The sequence below is a fragment of the Clupea harengus genome, chromosome 18 (genome assembly GCF_900700415.2).
Source record: "Clupea harengus chromosome 18, Ch_v2.0.2, whole genome shotgun sequence".
Classification (NCBI taxonomy): Eukaryota; Metazoa; Chordata; class Actinopteri; order Clupeiformes; family Clupeidae; genus Clupea; species Clupea harengus.
Genome location: NC_045169.1, coordinates 22,319,423 through 22,343,409, shown reverse-complemented (window position 1 = coordinate 22,343,409; position 23,987 = coordinate 22,319,423). Strand labels below are relative to the sequence as shown.

General features: G+C 45.5%; 1 protein-coding gene across 1 annotated transcript; it reads right to left on the bottom strand.

The window, feature by feature from the left end:
* Positions 1-239: 239 nt before the first annotated feature.
* On the bottom strand, positions 240-22,630 carry slc7a7 (solute carrier family 7 member 7). Its single transcript, XM_031584877.2, has 10 exons — positions 22,299-22,630; positions 19,694-20,369; positions 7,712-7,837; positions 7,267-7,411; positions 6,106-6,229; positions 5,139-5,242; positions 3,697-3,793; positions 2,907-3,056; positions 1,186-1,369; positions 240-885 (listed from the first exon to the last, which is right to left on the bottom strand). Exons 2-10 carry the CDS (start codon positions 20,196-20,198, stop codon positions 806-808), a joined length of 1,515 nt encoding a protein of 504 aa, XP_031440737.1. The 5' UTR covers positions 20,199-20,369; positions 22,299-22,630; the 3' UTR covers positions 240-805.
* Between the last annotated feature and the right edge of the window lie 1,357 nt (positions 22,631-23,987).

The following is a 23,987-nucleotide window of genomic DNA, read 5'->3' as shown; positions in this document are numbered from 1 at the left end:
TAGATCTGACCCAGTTCACCTGCTACCGCTCGCTAATGAGGCTGATCAAGTAAAGTTAAAAGTTAACTTTAAAACGATCAGCCGCCCCTTATTAGATGTTTGGTAACCAGTGTCTTTATTATTATTATTATTATTATTATGAAATGGAATGTTTAACTTTAACTACAAATCCCATCTATCAAAAGTCACCTCAGCCTTTGGCACATTTTCAGACTTAAATAATGTGAACTGTAAAACTGTTTTGTCTTATAACATTTAATAATGCCCACTGTATTTTTCCTCCATACCTTACACAGGTATTCGTACTAGTGCTATGTTTTAAACTATACTTTCTCCAAATGCTAGATCCTTCAAAATGTCATTGTCAACATTTCATTTCCTTCCCATCATTGTCTACAGTTAGTTCTGAAAAATAATTAAATATAAAATGGTATATAATGCTTTCATGGGTTTACACAGAATCAGAAAGTCTCTCCATGTGCGTCCCATGACGAGTCATCCTGTTACAGTCTTTCAGGTGTCCTTTGAACATTTGTCACTTTTAGTAACCTGACGGGTTGCTTGGCCACTGACAAAAAGAGTCTGTGATTGGTTGGTTGTGCGTGTGGAGTGTTGCTTGGCCATTGACCAAAAGAGTTTGTGATTGGTTGGTTGGTTGTGTGTGAGACAGGTGTTGCATGACCATGGACCAAAGAGGTTTCTGATTGGCTGTGAGTTGAGTGTTTTATGGCGATCGACCAATGGCTTTTCCAGTTTCAGTCTGAGAGGCCAGAGGACACGAGTTCCTGTGCGGACATGCTGAGTCTTAGTCCGTCTTCGGTTCGTCTACGTCCATCTCTGTCAGCACGGAGTAGCACACCTTCTGGATCAGAATGCCAGAGGAAGCTACGGAGAAGAGGGAGAGTGAGTGAGAGAGAGAAAATTATCATTTAATAATCATTTAGCTAAGTCTACATATGAACAGCTGTCAGTCTAAATAAATCTACATTTTCAGTGTCTAAAGCAGGCCTACTTTAAATATATATATATATATATATATATTTAAAGTAGGCCTGCTATATATATATATATATATATATATATATATATATATATATATATACACACACACACACACTTCATACACCCTTTATTAAATGTACATGAACCTGTGGGAACGTATGAACACATTTACTAGGCTCCTACCAATAAACTTGCGAAGCCACATTGGCCGCTTGTGGGCGGGAGTTTTGCAGCAGAGGAAGTAGACTGGCACTCCCGATAGGGCGATACCAATGCCAATCAGGGAGTTGACGGTGTCACTGTAGAGGGGCACAACCACCAGGAAGACGGTGCACATGCAGAAGACGATGGGGAAGATGAGGCTGAGCTGGAAGCAGAAGACAAAAAACAAGAGTCAATAACAAGGCCAAATGTGTGTGGTCTGTATACCCTATCTGAGTAGGGCAAATGTGTGAGGTCTGTATACCCTGCCACAGTGGTTGGAGCAGTGGTAAGGATGTAACCTGCATTGTGCAGACAACCACCACAGTCCCCACACTGGACTCAAACTCACAACCTTGGGCACTGGAGGCGGCTGTGCGAGTAAGCAGACTAAAACCCATGGGTGCTAGCGTCAGTCGCTAGGATGTCTCTTGAGGTGTCTGGGAGTGCGGTTTACTCACTGCACACACACACACACACACACACACACACACACACACACACACGTCTCTTGAGGTGTCAGGGAGTGAGGTTTACTCACTGCGCGCACACACACACACACACACACACACACACACACACACACACACACTAGCATGTCTCTCAAGGCATCAGGGAGTGAGGTTTACTCACTGTGCACGCACGCACACATGCACACACACACACACACACACACAAGCACGTCTCTCAAGGCATCAGGGAGTGAGGTTTACTCACTGTGCACGCACGCACACATGCACACACACACACACACAAGCACGTCTCTTAAGGTGTCAGGGAGTGAGGTTTACTCACTGCGCGCACACACACACACACACACACACACACACACACACGTCTCTCAAGGTGTCAGGGAGTGAGGTTTACTCGCTGCACACACACACACACACACACACACACACACACACACAAGCACGTCTCTTAAGGTGTCAGGGAGTGAGGTTTACTCACTGCGCACACACACACACACACACACACACACACACACACGTCTCTTTAAGGTGTCAGGGAGTGAGGTTTACTCACTGCACACACACACACACACACACACACACACACACACGTCTTTTTAAGGTGCCAGGGAGTGAGGTTTACTCACTACACACACACACACACACACACACACACACACACGCACACACGCACACACACGTCTCTTTAAGGTGTCAGGGAGTGAGGTTTACTCACTGCACAGCACTGTATCCGCTGGCTACTGTTACAAGGACCCTTTTAAATGGGTGTTGAATGTGGGGAAATTACATATTGAGATTACATGCAGTTTTACTGTTTCTTATGGATAAGGGCAAATCCAATGTGATTTGATGTGTGTGTGTTGAGGTATTGTGATGCATTTACGACTGGACATTTGAAGCATTGGATCTGTGTGTGTGTGTGTGTGTCTAATATTTTGATTCCTGTCAAGACAGAACTTCCTACTACCGTGTTTGTGATAGGAAGTGTATTGCATAGTTATAACATCAGGTTTGAGAAGTATTATTACCTTGTGACATGTAGTTCATTTATTCAGCCTTTGATTTATTTCATCTACCTAGTTTGATTGATTTACCTTTAAACAGGCAATTTGAAAAATATAAAGTTCAACAGATAGTTTAACTTGTGTACCTTTAAACATATCTTCTGATCGGTGCGGCTGTAAGCATGTACTTAGACTGGTTTGTCGTGTGATCGATGACTGTGATTACCTTGAGTGGCCGCGGCCGGTCAGGTTGCTTCCAGCGCAGGTAGAGCTGACCCAGGATGGAGAGGCCCACGAAGAACCAGTAGCTGAAGCTGTAGTAGTTGATCAGCTTGAAGATGTCCTCCACACACAGGTACACCAGTGCCATCGCACCCTGGAGGCCAGCAACATGGCTTCAGATACAGTTATAGCCACACTCACACACTCACACACACACTCACACACTCACACACTCACACACTCTACCTGTGTGACCCTGACTTAGCTTGGGCCATAGAAAAACAGACACACTAATAAAGATAAACTCCTTCGAGAAGATTGATTGGTTGTCAACTGCTGTGGTTACAGTAATGCTATTCTTTAAGTGAACAGCAGGGGGCACTACTGTGCAAAAGTGTGAAGTTAGCAGCACGTAATCGAGCATTGAGTGCCATCCATGAAAAACCAGCTACGTCGTAGGTTAATCTGTGTTTGTAAAATGAAACTGCATATGCAATTATCGGTTGACGCAGTGATATGCAAGTCAGTTGCATGAGTGGATAATGTGACAGATTGTTGTTGTCGTTGTTTTTAAATAAACACTAACCCAAACAGATGCCCAGGAATGACAGTGACACTTTACTATGTCTCTCTCTCGCTCACACACACACACACACACACACACACACACACACACACACACACACACACACACACACACACACACACACACACACACACACACACACACACACACACACACACACACACACACACACACACAACAGATGTTATGGTTGTATGAGGGGACTGACATTGAAGAGGAGAGCTGGGATGGGGGTGTAACGATGGACGTGAATCATGCACAGGTAGTCTGGCAGCTGGCCCTCTCTGGAGCCCACGAAGAACAGCCTATAGGACCACACACACACACACACACACACACACACACACACACACACACACACACACACACACACACACACACAAATGCACATGCATTCATACATGCATAACACACACACACACACACACACACACACCCCAAACAAAATGATGAATTGATAAGTTCTACAGACACATCAAACATGCACGACAAAGGATCTGTGTGTTGATTCTATCGCTGAAGACGAGCTCCAAAAGGCAACTGGCACCAATGAGGCTGATCATGACATGATGATGATAGTGATGAAAGTGGTAATAACAGCTCCAGGTTAAAGCCTGACTCGGGTGCAAACCCAGCCTTGCCACCTTTGGGTCACAACCGGGCCAGAATTAGGAATCAGCTGCTGTGGGGTATGTTGATGTAGAGGATAAAGTGCATCGTCTACTATAGTGGGTATAGTCCTCTACCGTATATAGAGTGTATATCATTCTACCCTATATAGAGTGTATAGTATTCTACTCTATATAGAGTGTATAGTATTCTACTCTATATAGAGTGTATAGTATTCTACCGTATATAGTGTGTATAGTATTCTACGGTATATAGAGTGTATAGTATTCTACGGTATATAGAGTGTATAGTATTCTACGGTATATAGAGTGTATAGTATTCTATGGTATATAGAGTGTATAGTATTCTACCGTATATAGAGTGTATAGTCCTCTACCGTATATAGTGTGTATAGTCCTCTACCGTATATAGTGTGTATAGTATTCTACGGTATATAGAGTGTATAGTATTCTATGGTATATAGAGTGTATAGTATTCTACTCTATATAGAGTGTATAGCATTCTACGGTATATAGAGTGTATAGTATTCTACCGTATATAGAGTGTATAGTATTCTACCGTATATAGAGTGTATAGTATTCTACCTTATATAGAGTGTATAGTATTCTACGGTATATAGTGTGTATAGTATTCTACGGTATATAGTGTGTATAGTATTCTATGGTATATAGAGTGTATAGTATTCTACCGTATATAGAGTGTATAGTATTCTACTCTATATAGAGTGTATAGTTCTCTACCGTATATAGTGTGTATAGTATTCTACCGTATATAGTGTGTATAGTATTCTACCCTATATAGAGTGTATAGTATTCTACCGTATATAGAGTGTATAGTATTCAACCGTATACAGAGTGTATAGTATTCTACGGTATATAGAGTGCATAGTATTCTATGGTATATAGGGTGTATAGTATTCTATGGTATATAGAGTGTATAGTATTCTACTCTATATAGAGTGTATAGTATTCTATGGTATATAGAGTGTATAGTATTCTATGGTATGCAGGTGGCGCTCACCTTGAGGCAGCGAGGATGGAGGCGTTGAGTCCTCCAAAGCAGGACAAGGCCACAGCCAGAGGGATGGTCCAGTTCATCACCCCAAACACACGATCCGCAAACGTCTGACCAACACAACACACAACAACACAACACACGTCAGATTCAAGGAGCAAACCACCTAAAGCAGCACTAAGGAGTTTTTGGCTTGGAGCTCCCCTTAGTGGCGAAACATGTTGAAATTTGCTTTCCTCGTTTATGACAAACTAGCGAGTCAACAACTTTGCTAACACAGTCAAGAAAAGATGGCTAGCTCTGAATCGAACTTGTATCCAAATGTGTCTTTCAGCTCTTCAGCCAACGAGTAAAAGCTGTTCCGATAGTGACTGTCACTACCCGATCCTAGTCGCGCATGCTCAGACACAAAGGACCGGGCGGCTCCAGAAATCTTACATACCGCAGTATTTTCCCTACAGACCCCCGATGGCAATGGCGGAGAGGCCTTTCTCCATATTAAAAGTAATTTTTTTTCAAGCTGTTATTTTAAGGTAAAATTGCTACATATTGTTACTTTAAGTATGTACAATACATTGCTTAATCGCAGAATAAGCCACCCGTCAGATCCCGAATGCCAAAGGTGAGTACTCAGGTGCAGTGCATATAAATGTACTTTAGATATCATGACCTCTGATATCTCGTCCTGTTTTAATGAGGGGTAATTTGAACATGCAGTCATGTCAGGTCATTTACGGGTTCAGTTATATTCATCCCGTCTGCATTCCTCCAGGGCTTTTGGACTTAAAGACTGAGACCAGATTATGTTTACTCCTCTGAAGCACAGCCATCAAAGGAAAATTATTCAAACTGATGAAAGAATGTAATATCTACGGAGATATTTTGTTAAACGAATGTTGTGTGGAAAGTTTTTTTTTTAGTTTTTTTACAGAGTGAGTAAATACACGTGTGGACTAGGCCTAAATCTACTTACCACAGCCACTGCATCACTGTCCAGAATGGCTTGAATGGGCAGCACGGCGTAGTAAGCCACATTGGTCAGGATGTAGATCACCGTGACGATGGGCATCGATATGGCAATAGATAGGGGCAAGTTCCTGCAATGACCACAGACAACCACCAGGCGGAGTCAGGCGAGAGAAAACAGGTGAAAAAGACAAAGCTCTCCTCCCAGCTTTACGTTGACATAGCAGAATGAAAAAAGAAATAGGGGGGTGCTTGTGATGGGTTTATAGTTTGGATGCCTATGTGTGTGTGTGTGTGTGTTTGGGGGGGGGGGGGGGCGGTAACAGGTCTCTAATCCTATGAAGACTCTAAGAACCCCCCAGTGCTCTTGTGAGCCTATCACACGGTAGGTGTTTCATTTTTCAGTCAGCGGAGTGGATCACCACACACTGACACACACTCACACACTCCCACACAGACACACACACACACACACACATCTCATTCCATTCCATTCTTGGGTGAGCAGGACCCACTCCACCACCTTCCTCCCTCATGTGTCTCTTCAGCTCAAGCAGAAGAAGATGAACACCATCACCTTTGATCTCAAGGCTACACACTGACTGACACACAGAAGGAAAGAGTTTCAGTTTCGCCTCTCCAGAAATGCATCTCGTCCTTCCTGCCAGAGGTCAAGGGAAAGTGTCCGCAATGATCTATACTTGATACACAATTCATGGACAAGGCTGCATGTTTGAGTGGATAAGGCTGCACGTTTGAGTGGACAAGGCTACAAGTTTGAGTGGACAAGGCTGCACGTTTGAGTGGACAAGGCTACACGTTTGAGTGGACAAGGCTGCACGTTTGAGTGGACAAGGCTACACGTTTGAGTGGACAAGGCTGCACGTTTGAGTGGACAAGGCTGCATGTTTGAGTGGACAAGGCTGCATGTTTGAGTGGACAAGGCTGCATGTTTGAGTGGACAAGGCTGCACGGGATAACAGCATTCATGGCAGCAAATTCAACAGTCACCATGAAAAGTTTACCAGTTCTTTTAATAATATCATAGGCTTCAATATGCCGAAGTTTGTTTCACTGATGTATTTTTCAGATGCGTTAAGTTCGCCCAGTGGTCTTTCGCCTGTTTTAAAGTGTCGGCGCGAACTGAACCTTCGGTGCGGACGCTCACCTCTCGGGGTTCTTGATCTCCTCAGTGACGAAGTTGAGGGTGTCCCAGCCGGAGTAGGAGAAGAGGGCGGAGTACAGGGCCAGAGCAATGGCCCCCGGGTCCTGAGACGAGCCCTCAAACATGTCCTCAAAGTTCTGAGTTTGACCTGAGACGGCGCACACACACACGCGCGCACACACACACACACACACACACACACACACACACACACACACACACACACACACACACACACACACACACACACACACACAAATAGACAGTCAGATATGAACATACACACACACAATCATAAACATGCTATGATAGTAGCAAGTGTGATAGAAAGAAGAAAAAACAGAGATAGAATGAGGGAGGGATAGAGAGACACAAAGATAATGTGAGGAAAAGAGAGAGAAAGGGTGGAAGAGAGAGGTAGAGATGGAGAGAAAGGGTGGAAGAGTACCCTGTCCGATCTTGACCAGTCCTGTGATGATGACGGCGATAAGGGCGATGACCTTGGCGTAGGTGAAGAAGTCCTGAACTCTCGTCCCCCACTTCACATACGCACAGTTCACAAAGGTCAGCAAGCCTGAGGGAGAGAGTAAGAACACACATAACAAGATCAGGATTAAACACACACACACACACACACACACACACACACGATCAGGATTAAACACACACAAGATCAGGATCAAACACACACACACACACACATACATAACAAGAAACAAGATCAGAATCAAACACACACACACACACACACACTAATGGGTTCAAGCACCCACACACACACACACACACACACACACACACACGAATGCTCATCCACACGCGCGCACACACACACTTAAGTGAACTATTCCATAATGCGGGTGTACGAGTAATAACTACCCTCCACACACACACACACACACACACACGTACCCATAACTACCCTCCACACACACGTAGACGTACCCATAACTACCCTCCACACACACACACACACACATGTAGCGATCCCATAACTACCCTCCACACACACACACACACGTATACGTACCCATAAATGTTTCAAAAGCTTACTGCAGTCTTTCTGAAGTAAACATGTGGTAAGGTGATGGAAGTGATGGAGGCCTTTCAGAGGGATTTTAGCTCATTCCTTCAGCGCCCCTCCACACACACCATGGACATGTGACTCCCCAAACGCCCCCCCCTGACCCCAGACCTGCCCTTGAGAGCCCCCCCTCCCTAATACACCACCACAGAGCCCCCCCTCCCTAATACACCACCACAGGCTTGCTGGTGCTGTCATCTTTAGGATCAGAGCAGGAAGGGAAAACACCAACTTAATCCTGGCAGGTCTGGACGCCCGCTGCTCTCTCCTCAAACCGCTCTCTCTTACCCTTTAATTTCTCTCCTTCATCCCTCTCTTTCTCTCTCTCTCTCTCTTTCTCTCTCCTTCACCCCTCTCTTTCTCTCTCACCATCTCTGTCTCATGCTCCTGAAAAAACAGCCACCCCTCTCTGATAAATAAAAGAAAAGAAAACAGACAATAATCTGTACTGCAACAGAAATGTGTGTGTGTGTGTGTTTCTCAGTCAGTGTGTTTACATGATGGTATAATTCGAATCTTTGCTTAGTCGGACTATGCTATCTTTCGGGGGAAGTGCTATTATCCCAATATACATGGCAGTGAATAAATCGAATCATTGGTCGAAAGCATGTCATATCCGATACGATAGGTGGCGCTGTTTTCATTACAACTAGTGGTGATACAGCCATTTCCGCTTGACCTCTTCACCACTACCAACAACAACAGTTGATTGAGCATGAATCGCGTCTGTTCATCGGTCCAGAAATGCGTGTTGCCTCTTGGGTTGTCCATCGCGTTGTTTGTTTGTTTCTGCTGGGCCAACGTGTTTATAAGTTACATTATTCAAAGGTGAAAGATAAAAGGCGAGAGAAACGCATGCACATTCACACACACACACGCGCGCAAATAATGGGTTACAGCCAAAACGCATTGCCCTTCTGCCAGTTGCATCAAATTGTTTAAGTACTTCTTCGCTGTCGATTTCCAAATCTGTGTGAATATTCATAAGAGCAAGTCCAGTCAGTCTTTTGTCAGTCATCGTACTTCGTAAGATATGTCTTAAGACACCCCATTGTACTGAATGACCGCTCAGCAGACGCTGTGGAAACGGGCAAATGTGCCGAACTTTCCAGGGCTTGATAAAGCTCACTGCATTTGGGCTGTAGCTCATTTAGCTGTTTCCAGCTCTATATCTGCATCGTCAACGCTGGGCATTAGTTGTCCGTACTCCGATTTTATAGTTTCCCCATTGTAATAAATATGCATTCATGATATTTTTCTATGACCGAGTTTGACAGGTATTGGTCAGGTAATAGTCGAGTGACAGCTGATTTCACAAGCATTAACTTTAAACCAGAATATTATAACGTGCCGGCATAGTCACCCCGTAATGCCGTGCAGCGGGCGCATACTGTTATACTTTATGTGATGCACTAGCGCTCAACGACGTTCCCTAGGCTATATGTTCCTTACCGTTCTAATTACATGTCGTTGTTCTGTGTTGGGACAGAGCTTATACAGGTGGGTGACGGTAGCACAGTCTGTTCGTGGGCATAAAGCCCGTGCCATTGTGACAGTGTGTTGTGTTTTAGTGTTTAATAAAAAGCCATAACAAATATACCACGCTTCCGTGATTTGTTACAATATAATGGTCTTGCTTCTATAATGTATAAACACGTAGGTTACAGGGTGGGTGTGGCAGAGAGAGAGAGGGAGAGCGATGATGCACACGGATATATCAGATTTAGCGACCGGAGCAAAGTTATGTTGCTGTAACGTTGAACTCTTTGCAATCAATAAATACAGTAGCCTACTTAATAGGCTAATTGATACAATATCTCCTCGTTTGAGTGTGGTTGTTTGAGTGCAATGGGAGTGTATGATCGTTATTGTCTATAAAGCAGTGTTTCTCAAACTTTTTCAGACCAAGGACCACTTAGCCAATAAAAAAAAAATTCGCGGACCATTTAACTAAATATCCCCGGAACAACATGCCTCCTACCCAAGACCTGGCGCCAGACAATTGTTAGCGCACACATGATTTTCGCGGGCTCTCCTTTTGTACGTACCAGTAGGCTAGTTATAGACATGACAATGCGCAAGGCAAAGCATCTGGAACCCTGATCCATGCGTGACTTGGTTATGTTACAAACTATAGTTCGCTCACAGCCTCATACTCCCATCACACACTCAGACAGACATCACAAAACACAACGATGCGCATACTGACCGCAGTATTTCACTACCAACAGTAGGCTAGCCCACTGGCATTAATACAGCCATCCTAGTAGTCAACTTTTCATAATTAAAAGCTGTCATTATCCAACGTCACACAACACAGAATATAGCCTAGTTATCATCTTGCTGTCTCAGCGGGAGAAAAACACAGTGTTTTGAATGCAACTCCGCGGCGAGATAATGCCCTATGAGGCTGAACCACTTTCTCCTTGTCTATGTTAGAGGCTTTCTCATTTAATTTTCTTTTCATAGTTCCTGTCTTAAGCCACCAATCCATGACCTTGTTAATAGATTAGGCAACTCTTTATTAGATTAGGCTACTGGCTGTGTTCTCTTCGTTCTGAGTTGTATGTTAGAAATGTCGCAATAATTTACTTGTGGCCGTCGCGGACCACACTTCATCATATTTGATAGAATGAAGAACAAATTAGTTGTGAATACTATCACCGAGTTTGAAAGGTATTTGGTCAGGTAACAGTCCTTTGACAGCTGATTTGCTTTCTGATTTGACAGTACTGCTGTGTGTTTTAAGCAAATAAAATGTGGACTGTTTACAAGCGGGCACCTGCTATCGTTGATTATACAGTAAATACGTTGTGAAATGAAACAAAAACACATCACAGTTAAAGATGTATTAGTATTGATTGATTCACATCGATATGAATGGATGACATGACTAACAAGTGGTGGGAAATTAATATGAAAGTATTTGTTCGGTGAATTAGCGCGCTCTGTCCAAACAGTCGCAGTCAACGTTTTTGTCAACACTGGCACCACATAAGTATCGTAATTTGAACGTCCTTATACGTTTTTAAGGAGGGGTTGTAAAGGTACTCATATCTTCGGACCTCTTCTGTTATGTTTGTTCATAGTCAACAAGAATAAGCTTGTGAGACAGTCTGCAGGATATTCATAAATAAACGTGTCATTAGTATGAACAGTTGAGACAACGTATCGTCTCTTTCGTCTTCCGGGTCACGACCTGGCAGGGAGGGAGGGAGGAGGGCGGCGGGATCTCAAGCATGCGCAAAGACGCAAAGTCCAGTTCCTTATCCAATTCACCGTTACATGCCGCAATAGTCGAACTATCAACTGGATTGGATCGAGTTATCCAGGGGTGTTAGTCCGACTATGTGCGGTCCGACTACGATCCGACTAAGGTGCTTACATGAAATGGATAATGCGATTTCAGTCCGACTAAGGCAGTTATTCGAATCCATGTAACCACGGTCAGTACCTCTCCCTCTCTCTGCCTGCTCCCCCTATGTCTGTAGGTGAGTGTGTGTGTGTGTGTGTGTGTGTGTGTGTGTGTCTCCCTCTCATTCTGTCTGTCTGTCTGTCTGTCTGTCTGTCTGTCTGTCTGTCTGTCTGTCTGTCTGTCTGTCTGTCTGTCTGTCTGTCTGTCTGTCTGTCTGTCTGTCTGTCTGTCTGTCTGTCTGTCTGTCTGTCTGTCTGTCTGTGCATGAATGTGTGTGTGTGTTTGTGTGTGTGTGTGTGTGTGTGTGTGTTTCTCAGTACCTCTCTCTCTCTCTTTCTGCCACCCTCTGTCTGTAAGTGTGTGTGTGTGTGTGTGTGTGTTTCTCAGTACCTCTCCCTCTCTCTGCCTGCTCCCCCCTCAGTCTGTAGGTGTGTGTGTGTGTCTCTCCCTCTCATTCTCTCATTCTCTCTGTCTCTCTGTCTCTCTGTCTGTCTGTCTGTCTGTCTGTCTGCCCCCCTCTGTCTGTAGGTGAGTAGGTGAATGTGTGAGTGCGTGTGTGTGTGTGTGTGTGTGTGCGTGTTTCTCAGTGCCCCTCTCTCTCTGCCTGTCTGTCTGTCTGCCCCCCTCTGTCTGTAAATGTGTGTGTGTGTGTGTGTGTCTCTCTCTCTCTCTCTCCCCCTCTCATTCTCTATCTTTGTCTGTCTGCCCCCCTCTGTCTGTAGGTGTGTGTGTACGTGTGTGTGTGTGTGTGTGTGTACGTGTGTGTTTCTCAGTACCTCTCTGCCTGTCTGTCTGTCTGTCTGTCTGTCTGTCTGTCTGTCTGTCTGTCTGTCTGTCTGTCTGTCTGTCTGTCTGTCTGCCTGCCTGCCTGCCTGCCTGCCCCCCTCTGTCTGTAAATGTGTGTGTGTGTGTGTGTGTGTGTGTGTGTGTCTCTCTCTCCCTCTCATTCTCTCTCTTTGTCTGTCTGCCCCCCTCTGTCTGTACGTGTGTGTGTGTACGTGTGCGTGTGTGTGTGTGTGTGTTTCTCTCTCCATCTCATTCTCTCCCTCGCTGTCTGCCCCCCTCTGTCTGTAAATGAGTGAGGTTATGTGTGTGTGTGTGTGTGTGTGTGTGTGTGTGTGTGTGTGTGTGTGTTTCTCAGTACCTCTCTCTCTCTGCCTGTCTGCCTGTCTGTCTGTCTGTCTGTCTGTCTGTCTGTCTGTATGTCTGTCTGTCTGCCTGCCCCCCTCTGTCTGTAAATGTGTGTGTGTGTGTGTGTGTCTCTCTCTCTCCCTCTCATTCTCTCTCTTTGTCTGTCTGCCCCCCTCTGTCTGTACGTGTGTGTGTGTGTACGTGTGCGTGTGTGTGTGTGTGTGTGTGTGTGTGTGTTTCTCTCTCCATCTCATTCTCTCCCTCGCTGTCTGCCCCCCTCTGTCTGTAAATGAGTGAGGTTATGTGTGTGTGTGTGTGTGTGTGTGTGTGTGTGTGTGTGTGTGTGTGTGTGTGTGTGTGTGTGTGTGTGTGTGTGTGTGTGTGTGTGTGTCGTGGTCTGTATTTTGAAGAAGTCTGCGAATCAGGGAAACAGAGCTGCTGACTACAGCCCTCCTGTAGGTTGTTTTTTGGTGGAGGAAACAGCTGAGACAGACAGAGAGAGAGAGAGAGAGAGAGGGAGAAGGAGAGAGAGAGGGGGAGAGAGGGAGAGGGAGAAGGAGAGAGGGGGGGGGAGAGAGGGAGAAGGAGAGAGAGAGAGAGGGCAGCGATGGAGAGAGAGAGAGAGAGAGAGAGAGGAGAGAGAGAGAGAGAAGGAGAGGGGGGCACGAGAGTTATTTCGTACTCTGTACTGTTTTTAAAAGTTTTGCTTTGGCAATGCAAAAAACTGGTCATGCCAATAAAGAGAGAGGGAGATGAAGAGAGAGGGAGAGAGAGGCAGATGAAGAGAAAGAAACGAAGAGAGAAACAGAGAGAGAAAGAAGAGAGATTTCCAACTGTTAGAAAATGGCTTGCATTAACCATGACCTTCACAGAAAGTGAGATGATGACGGAGGTCGTGGTCAAGGTGAGGAGGCACATGCCCATAGAGCTCGACCCAGTGGTGCCCACAGTATGAAGCGGGCACCCCAGGGGTGTCACAGACTCTCAGCAAACAGGGTGTGGGTTGAGGGGGCGAAAAAAAGGAATAATCCTACAGGTCAAATTAGGTATTGCAGTGCCCTTACAGCGTAGTACCCTGTAACTAACCTATTTGGTTCATAGATGATGAGTTCATAGCCTACTTAGTACTTGTATAACATGGTCAGGGCCTACTGTTTAGCCTATACGTTAGAGGGGATAGCTAGCCTATAACTATTAATACAAATGGACAGGGCGCCTAACATGAACCAATTCAAACTGTATTTAATCCAGTCAGATTGTATCCATTTTAGACAAGTTGATGAAAAGTCTGAAAAAAAAAAAAGTTTAACTGGTTCATGAAATTAACTTGAAAATGTTAGCTGTCCAAATGTAAAAAAAATGTTTGAAGAAAAAGCTTAATTAAAAGGCTATATGAGGCTATATATCTTTGCAACATGGGGGTTCTGTCAAAGGGGGGTCTGCCATGAAATGTTAGGGAACCTCTGGCTCAATAGAAACATCAGAGAGAGTGTGGGATAGAGAGAGGGATAGAGAGAGAAAGAAGAAAAGAACAGCTGATGGAGAACCGCCAAAGGGCAAGGATAAAGGAACAGCGGACTACCTGCTGATAACATCTACAGCCACCTGCCTCAAAGTCCCACAGTTACAAAGAACATTGACCACGGAACTACTGTACCAAGCTGACGAATGCAGAAAACAGACCAGTCATCAACATGATTCTAGAATACTGACACAGAGAACACAACATACGCATACGCAAGCACACACACACACACACACACACACACACACACACACACACACATTCAAACACACACACAAGCACACATTCAAACACACACACACACACACACACACACGAACACATTCACACACACAAGAACACATTCACACACACAAGAACACATTCACACACACAAGAACACATTCACACACACACACACATACAAGCACACACACACACACACACACACACACACACACATACAAACACCTCAAATAACTTCATTCTGTGCCCTAGTCACGGGCCGCTATCTCCAGCTCCATTTTTTCCCTGCCTCTCTCAACACACCTTATCTCCTCTGTGCCCCTATCAGCCTCTCTGCTTCTTCTAGTTCATAAACCCCAGTGTGCAGCATTCTAATCTACACCTTCATGTTGTCGTAAACGTGACACACAAACGGAGGACTGAACCGCACCGCCTCGACTCACACAAACCCAGGCAGACGCGCTCCAACCTCGTGGGCCTAACAGTCTCGTCCTACCCCGCCATTCCTCTAGCGTCCTCCTATGCCTTTTCTCGTCAATGCCAGGACGGTTGTGATCTCTTCATGAAACATACCCCAGTCCAGTGAAGTGGGCAGTGAGAGATCACTTGTCTGAAGGGTTTTCTAGAGAATAATACACAAGGTGTTCCCATGCTTGAAGGGAAGGGATGCCCAATGCAGAAGTACCCATTCCTCTCACCCCCGTCTCTCCTGTCAAGACCAGGATGTTTGTGACCTCTTTTGAAACAGATCCCTATCCAGTGAAAGGGGTTGTGGGATATAGGGTGTCTGAGGAATCTCTAAGAATAATAAGGCATGGCGTGGCAAGGCATGGCATGCCATGTTCCCATTCCTTAAGGAAGCGTCTGCCCGCGTCAGGGAAAACGGGACCGCCCTGACCTCGACAGGGGAGGGCAGGTCACCAGTGGGTACAGTGGCAGGCCTCTGCCCATCTCAGCATCAGTTCAGTAGACCAATGCAAAACTACCACTGCTCTACATCCTCCCGTCCTCTCTTCTGTCAATATGGTTGTGATATCTTTTTGAAACTGATCCCAGTGCTGTGAAGTGGGTAGGATAATAAATACGACGCCCCCTGCCTTCAGGAAGCCTCTACTGGTCTCAGACAGAGAGGGGAGGACGAATGTAGAAAATACCGTTCCTCCACCACCCCCCCTATCCTTAGTTCTGTCAATACCAAGATGGTTATGATCTCTTTTGAAAACCTATCCCTGCCAGGTGAAAAGGGTAGTGAGAGATCAGGTGTCTGAAGATCTCTGCAGAATAACAAATCCAGTGTTCCCATGCCCTAAGGACGCCTCTGCCCATCTCAGGGAAGACAGGACCACCCTGAGCTTGACAGGCAGGGCAGGAGGGCAGGAGGCTAGTGGGTGTTTACAAAAGTTGGGTTTCTCAGACAGAAGAGTTGGGGTGACTATGAAAAATAGGTTGGAGAGAGAGAGAGAGAGGGGTGCAAGTCACTGGGCATACCTATAGATTTGCTCATTTCGTTCGATATTGTCTATTAGCAGGTGTGTGTCTGTGTGTGTGCGTGTCTGTGTGTGTGCGTGTCTGTGTGTGTGCGTGTCTGTGTGTGTGCGTGTCTGTGTGTGTGCGTGTCTGTGTGTGTGCGTGTCTGTGTGTGTGCGTGTCTGTGTGTGCGTGTGTGTGCGTGTGTGTGCGTGTCTGTGTGTAGAGGTGTGTATTGTTGGGCAGTTGTCCTGTTCATACTCCACTTCCTCTGCCTCTTGCATTAGTGATTAGTGATCAAGGGTCAGAGTCTTAATGTGGCAAGGACTTTACCTTGCTACCATCAGCATGTTTTCATTCCTCAAAGGACTGCTTATCTGTTATCTCCCCCACTCTCTGAGTGTGTGGAGGAGTGAGTGGGCCAATCACAAGTTATGTGTGTGTGTCTGTGTGTTTAAGAGCGAGTGGGCGAATGACATTATGTGTGTGTGTGTGTGTGTGTTTAAGAGTGAGTGGTCGAAATTTCATTGTGTGTGTGTGTGTGTGTGTGTGTGTGTGTGTGTGTGTGTGTGTGTGTGTGTGTGTGTTACATTTGCATTTGCCAGTACACAAAAGGCACATTACTTTTCTAGAACATTTTCCAGCAGTCAGCGATGACTTTTTCCTTGAACTAACACAGAGAGACTACACATGATCACAAGAGACCACAAGAAATCGTATGTCCTTGCGAAACAACCACCACAGTCCTCTTCTCTTCCCCTAGAAGCCTTAGTCTGACCAGAGAACCCAATGCATGGAGTGCATGGAGACTCATTCCAAGCGGGAGGGGGTGGTTCATGTCCATCATCCATTGGAGCGGACACACACAATCTCAAACAGGTTTCACACTTGTGTCAGATCTGGGAGGAATGTGTGTGTGTGTGTGTGTGTGTGTGTGTGTGTGTGTGTGTGTGTGTGTGTGTACATGCGTGTGAGTGTGTCTGAAAGCCACAGCTCAAGTGTGTGTGTGAATACCACCCCTGTGTCAGACATGAGATCACGAGGCCGTGAGCCGTTTCCTTTCTGCTGAGCGCATGTGAAGGTCCCAGACTCTCCCTTCCTCTTTCTCTCCCTTCTCCTCTCCTCTTTCTCTCCCTTCTCCTCTCCTCTTTCTCTCCCTTCCTCTTTCTCTCTCTTATCCTCTCCTCTTTCTCTCCCTTCTCCTCTCCTCTTTCTCTCCCTTCCTCTTTCTCTCCCTTCTCCTCTCCTCTTCCTCTTTCTCTCCCTTCTCCTCTCCTCTTTCTCTCCCTTCTCCTCTCCTCTTCCTCTTCCTCTTTCTCTCCCTTCTCCTCTCTCTCTCCCTTCTCCTCTCCTCTTCCTCTTTCTCTCCCTTCTCCTCTCCTCTCCTCTTTCTCTCCCTTCCTCTTTCTCTCCCTTCTCCTCTCCTCTATTCCAACTTTCATCACACGTTTCTACGTCCCCTCATCTCGGTCCTGCCCTACCCATCATACCATCACAGCACTGGAATACATCATGTTGGTCATGTGAGCATTGTATGTGAATCACTCCCCCTTCCTCTTTCATTCCCCTCTCCTCTCCTCTCTTTATCCTGTCCTCATCTCTCCTCTCCTCTCCTCTCTTTATCCTGTCCTCATCTCATCTCTCCTCTCCTCTCCTCTCCTCTCCTCTCCTCTCCTCTTCTCTCCTCTTCTCTCACTTTCACCACACATTTCTACATCCTCTCATCTCTCTAAAGTCCTTCAAACAGTCTCCTACCCTTCACAGCATCACAACACTGAAACGTCTCAGGATGCACATGTGAATATTGGATGTGTACTGTATGTAGAAATGATTCTATCCTCTCGTTTTTCTGCTCTTCTCTGTCCACCTGGTGTCCATCAAGTACAAGCACTGAAACAGCTCATTTCTGTTGTACGGGATATATGCAATAGAGAGATCATCTGTTGGAAGGGATATATGCAATAGAGAGATCATCTGTTGGACTTATTTTTGTCCCTCAGTTCTCTGAGTCAGGCAGCCCATCCCAACGTTGAGGCTTTCTGTCTGAGGGGTCTGTTCCTCTTTCCTCAGTTTCTCTTTCTCTCTCTCTCTCTCTCTCTCCTACTGCCCTGCTCTATCTGTGTTGGGACAGCATATTCCTGCATTGCAACAGCGCGGCATGATCACAGTTAAGCATGGAGGGTTTCTTCCCACCACTCTCACACCCTCTCTCTCTCACACACACACTCTCTCTCTCTCTCTTTCTCTCTCTCTGTCTGTGTCTGTATCTATATCCCTCTCTCCGTCTCTCTCTCGTTGCCCTCCCTCTCTTCCTCTACTCCTCATAATCATTGTCCCGCACGGTTTTATTGTTCAGTTCTTCCGCAGGCGCCTCCGCGGTTGAGAAACTCTCTTTACAGCCCTGGGCCCTTCAGATGTGATTAAGCCATCTGCAACCTATCTGCAAAGATCACATACCTGTATTTTATTAGGCTGTTGGTCTGCCCTGGACTGGATTAGTGGCCTGTGAACACTAAGCCAACAGTTCACTGGAACAGACACGGCAGAGTGAAGATAGCACACAGTACTATGACATTTCAGAGCACTTTCATGGTGTTGTATGTTGTATGTATGGATTTATTTATCATTATTATTATTGTTGTTGTTGTTGTTATTGCATTATGTAGTGTATATAGCCTACACCGAGTTATGTACTGTGTATAGCCTACACATTATTCTACAGTTATATAGCCTACACAGAGTTCTACACTTATATAGCCTACACTGGGTTCGATTGTGGATATAGCCTATACTGGCCCCTACAATGTGTATGGTGTGTACTAGGTTCTATAGTATGTATGGCGTGTACTAGGTTTTATAGTATGTATGGCGTGTACTAGGTTCAATAGTATGTATGGCGTGTACTAGGTTCTATAGTATGTATGCCCTCAGGTGTATAAGTAAAACATAACCAGGCCTTTCACTGCACAGGGTCTGCGTTGAGTGGAGGGTTTGTGCAATCAACTTCCAGCCCACTTCCTCCTGTGTGACTCTGCCTTTGTGCTGACCTATCTCTGCCTCTCTGGAGTGCTACATCACTTCCTCTTTTGAGGATTTGGGCCAATCGAGTGTGGGTACAGGTCATATCAGGTCATATCAGATGTGAAGCTGTGACCGAATCTTAAAGAATATTGTGTGTACAAGGGGTCACACAATGAGCAGTTTATTTATTTAATTTAAAGCCAAGTCACTCATTAAGTACCACATGTGAAACAAAAGACGGTCAGTCTCACATTCATCCCTCCCACCGGGTGTTTTTTTCCCCATGATGCAATCCTGCCTTCTGACTATTCAATCAAATCTAAAGAGATTCACCATGTTTGGAGTAAGTTGTAATGAAACACAGACATGGATACGCACACACTCACCATTCATTTTCAGAGGCCCTCACGAGAAACACACAAACAAACCCTCACATACTTACATTCCCCATTCATTTTCAGCGGCTCTGATACAAACACACACACACTCCTGACTCACATTCAAGTTGAGGCCTTGACACACACATACACACGCACACACACACACACACCACAGCACTTACAGATGCACGCTGCGGCCAGCAGTCGGTTGGCAGCGTAGGGGGCGATGCAGGTGGGGAAGATGGGCTGCACCATGTAGTTGGAGAAGGTGATGGCGATGACCGCCTGGCTGGTGGGCTCGATGATGAGCAGCGACGTCCACAGGCGGATGAAGGCCAGGAAGCCGCCGAACGCCTCCAGGATGTAGGCGTAGCTGGCGCCCGACTTGGTGATGGTGGTGCCCAGCTCGGCGTAGCAGAGGGCGCCGAACACGGAGAAGGCGCCGCCGATGGCCCAGATGACCAGCGACAGCCCGTACGAGCCGCTGTACATGAGCACGCCCACGGGAGACACGAAGATGCCCGAGCCGATCATGTTGCCCACGATCAGGCACACGCCGTTCAGCAGAGAGATCTCCTTCTTCAGCTTCATGCAGTCCTGGGAGTCAGCTGACTTCAATGGGCCCGTGCCATTGGTCATCTCCGCCGGTGACTCTTCCTGTGTCAGGGCGGGACTGTAAGACGCCATGAGTCCAAGTGGAACGGATGGGATGCGTGATGGGGATTGGTCCGATTAGTGGTTATATACTAGTTCAGGGTATTGCTATTGGTCCAAATAGCTGTCACTCAGAAAAGAGTCTTGCCTGCAACAGTCTCAGTGGTCAGTTGTCAGCTTCAGCTTGCGTGGTTACGATATCATCTGTGGACCAGAATAGAGATAGAAACACAGTTCATTAAGAGTCATTTAAATGAAGCTCTATGTAATTATATTTCTGGTACACGGAATACCTGGAAAAGTACTTATTTTCCCTGTTAGCTTGACAGACAAACATAGACACAGTTTATTGCCATTTCCTCCAGATGGCTATTTGAGAACCATTAGTGGCTTGGGTAAATGGCTTTTCACGGTTGGGTACATGGGCATAGATGGATACAGAGTCTGCATCACAAACACACTGAACGCCACTCCGTTATTCTCTAGTAAAAAAAATTCTGTTTACAGAGCCGTTCCTTTATTCTCATTTCCATAGTGTCAGGACTGATAACAAAAAGTCCAAAGGGTTACAAAGATTTAGAGGGCTAAATTACTGAACACACACATGCAGTCTCCCACACACACAAACACAACTGACTCATTCACTTGCTCATTCACCACCCACACACACACACACACACACACTCTCACTCACTCTCTGACTGACTGACTGACACACAGACACACACACACACACACACACACACACACACACACACACACACACACACACACACACACACGCACGCACGGCACTCTTCCTGGTGTCAGCAAGTTGCACTCTCAGTCATGTGCTTCGCACGGTTCATAAGGAAGCTAGAGGCTGTTTGCAGAACTGCACTTGGTGAGGCATACTAATCAAGTCCAGAGAGTCACAGACATTGGCTAGGATCTGGTCCTGACGTGATAAGGATCTTGTCCTGGATGTAGTGCAGACCCGTCAGCACCTTATGAATGGACTGGACGCTCTCCAGAGTTAAGCGGTATCAGTGTTCTCCACTACAACCAGAACCCTAGGCTCCCTGTTATAGAACACCATGTGCCGTGACCAAGATACCGGTTCACAAGAGTACGTCAGGCTTTGAGTGGTTTGGATCATTCCTGGGTGCACGCTCATCATTTTCTATGAGTTACGTAGAGCGTCGGTCACCCAAGGGAAAATCCATTATAACAAACATTAGTGCACAGATGACCGCAACACATGGTGAAAATGTGGCATTTTCAGTGACCACAGAAGGCATAGGACTCAGAAAGGCATACGAGACGCAACAATACACATCTTGGCCTGCAAAAATACACGTTTGTTGAGGTCGTCATCCAAAGAAGACAGTGGAGTGTAATGCTGTCTGCCTACTGACAAGCATGCAAACACACACACATTTCAACTCTTAGGGTTGATCTACTCTTGAAAATAATCACAAAACTGTATGTGTGTTTGTGAGAGAGAGAGATTGTGTGTGTGTGTGTGAGAGAAATAGTGGAGGACACTGGAGAAAACGAGAAAAGCTCTACCTGGATGGACAGATAAACAATGAGAAGATAAGACAGTGGAGATAGCGAAGGAGAACAGTCACGCTCAAAGGGAGGGCTCGAGGGCCGTCCACATGATTGGTGACAGCAGACAGGACTGTAATCAGAGGAGAGCCTAAGGAGTACAAGGTCCAGAACGCTGCGCCGTGAGACCTCCTACATCATAAAAATACCATAAAATATCTCCGAAGGTTACATCCTGTACACAGTCCATGTCATGTATAGGGGGGGGGGGACTGAATGTCACTGGTGTCAGTCATACCTACAGGAGCGCAGAACATGAGTTGATATAGGCTATATGTGGCTGTTGCTGCAGCTACTGCTGCTCTGAAACAGAGACTTGAGAGAGCAATAACATCCTGTATGAGGCTTCACAAGGCCAGCACTTACGTAATAAAGAAAGAATACTTTACATACAAACACTTCCATGTCATAATAGCTAAACATTATTATACAGTATGCTCTTAATACTTAAATTATTGAAAATCACATGGAACACAACGATGTCTTTGTAGTAGGCCCTCTGATAATAACAGAATGCAATAGTCTTGATTAGTTTCTTACCTTTGCAAGTCCAACAGGTAACGATTCATCTATTAGTTGCAGCTGTGATTGACCGCGAATGACATTCTCATTGGACGCTATTCATTCGGCCTCTCGACATCATCGTTGCCATGTCATACGACCAAGTTCAAATGAAAACGTATTAACATATGTACACAGCCTCTGGTAAATGTTAAAGTAATTCTTCATGCGGGTCGGTCTTTCGATGGTTCCTTCTGGCCAGATCTCTCCAGCCCACGCTGACTCTGAAGGTGTACGCGGCTTTAATCAGTTGAGACGCTTCTGCTTTCTCACAGTAGGCTACAGCGGGTGGGAGGGGGAGGGCGTTAGATACAGAGGGGAAGACCACTTCCGACAGGTTTACTTTACTTCATGTTTTGCCTCATTATCTTTTTTATGTTCACCATAAACCACCATCACCACATTAAATCTCTATAAATAGGCGACAGTAAACTACAAACTTGTGCATGCGTTTCCACTTTCAATGCTGGTCCATTTCTGTTATAGACTACCTTGAGTTATAACTTGAGCTGACTTTCACAATACATATTCTGATGTAAATACAATATCAAGGTAACAGGTAAATAAATGTGTGTTATCACGAGTCTAGAAAACCAACTTTCCAACAGTCAACCAACATTCGAGAACCGGTCACCCGATGCTGCTTCCAGCTTTCAAATCAGTGCATTAAGCCATGGAGCGCCCACGTGTGGTCTGATTGTGACATCACTTTCCTCCTCGCTTTTCTGCCCAGCTGTTGTCGACACGGCGTCTCCCTCATGCGGTGGCCTACCATATCGTCTCACTGATCACACCAGGTCCAGGTGGATTTTGCCGTCGTGTATCTCAGGTTCTGTCAATTCAAAGCCGTCCCATCATAGTCATAAAACATTTCTGTAATAGTTTCTGGATTGGGGATGAGGGCCGCACGGTTTGGTGAAAAAGTCCTCTGAAAAAGTCCTTCCTGTGTTGTTTGCAATGGCTAACCCGTATGCCCGTGGAAATGTAGCAGCAGGTGGCCCTCCTTCAGTTTTAACAAGCTCAGCCTTTTTTTCTGCTTGCTGTGAACACATGAATAGGCCATTACAACTGTAGGCAGCAACCCACCTGACCTATACTCAGCATTAATGAGAACTATTAATGCATGGCCTAACACTTGATGTGAAAATATTCTGACTTGTTGCAGATGCACTTTCAACTGGGGTCGCAGCTGAAATTACTGTTAGAAGGAAGTTATCCTTAACGCAACAGCATTACATTCATTTAGCCTTGTAAATATATAGCCATATATCTTATTTCATTAACAGTGACTAACTGTAGCCCATGTGTAGGCTATAATTCAAGAATCCTAATTTATTTTACATATTTAGCTAGATTATTGTACGTGTCCTTACATCTCAGTCTTATTCAATATGGCTAGTGGGGGTAGGGGGTATGAAAATTACACATACAAACTTTACATACATAGAAAAAGACCAGTTGCTGTTTATAAGAAACACATTTTATTTGTATTTTACTTGTAAGGCACACCCATCTGAGTTGGACTGAACTGAATAACCACTAATGTGGTATGTGGGGCTTGGGTGCAGAACAGTGCAGAAACATTTGAAGAAATCCTTGTTTTTGAGGAACGTGTGTGTGTGTGTGTGTGTGTGTGTGTGTGTGTGTCTGTCCAGGGCCCTGGAACAG

Coding starts and splice junctions, on each gene's coding strand:
- slc7a7 (XM_031584877.2), bottom strand. CDS start 20,198: ATGGCGTCTTACAGTCCCGCCCTGACACAGGAAGAGTCACCGGCGGAG. Junction 1,370..2,906: donor ACCGGCCGCGGCCACTCAAG/GTAATCACAGTC, acceptor TTCTGCTTCCAG/CTCAGCCTCATCTTCCCCAT. Junction 886..1,185: donor GTGGCTTCGCAAGTTTATTG/GTAGGAGCCTAG, acceptor TCTTCTCCGTAG/CTTCCTCTGGCATTCTGATC.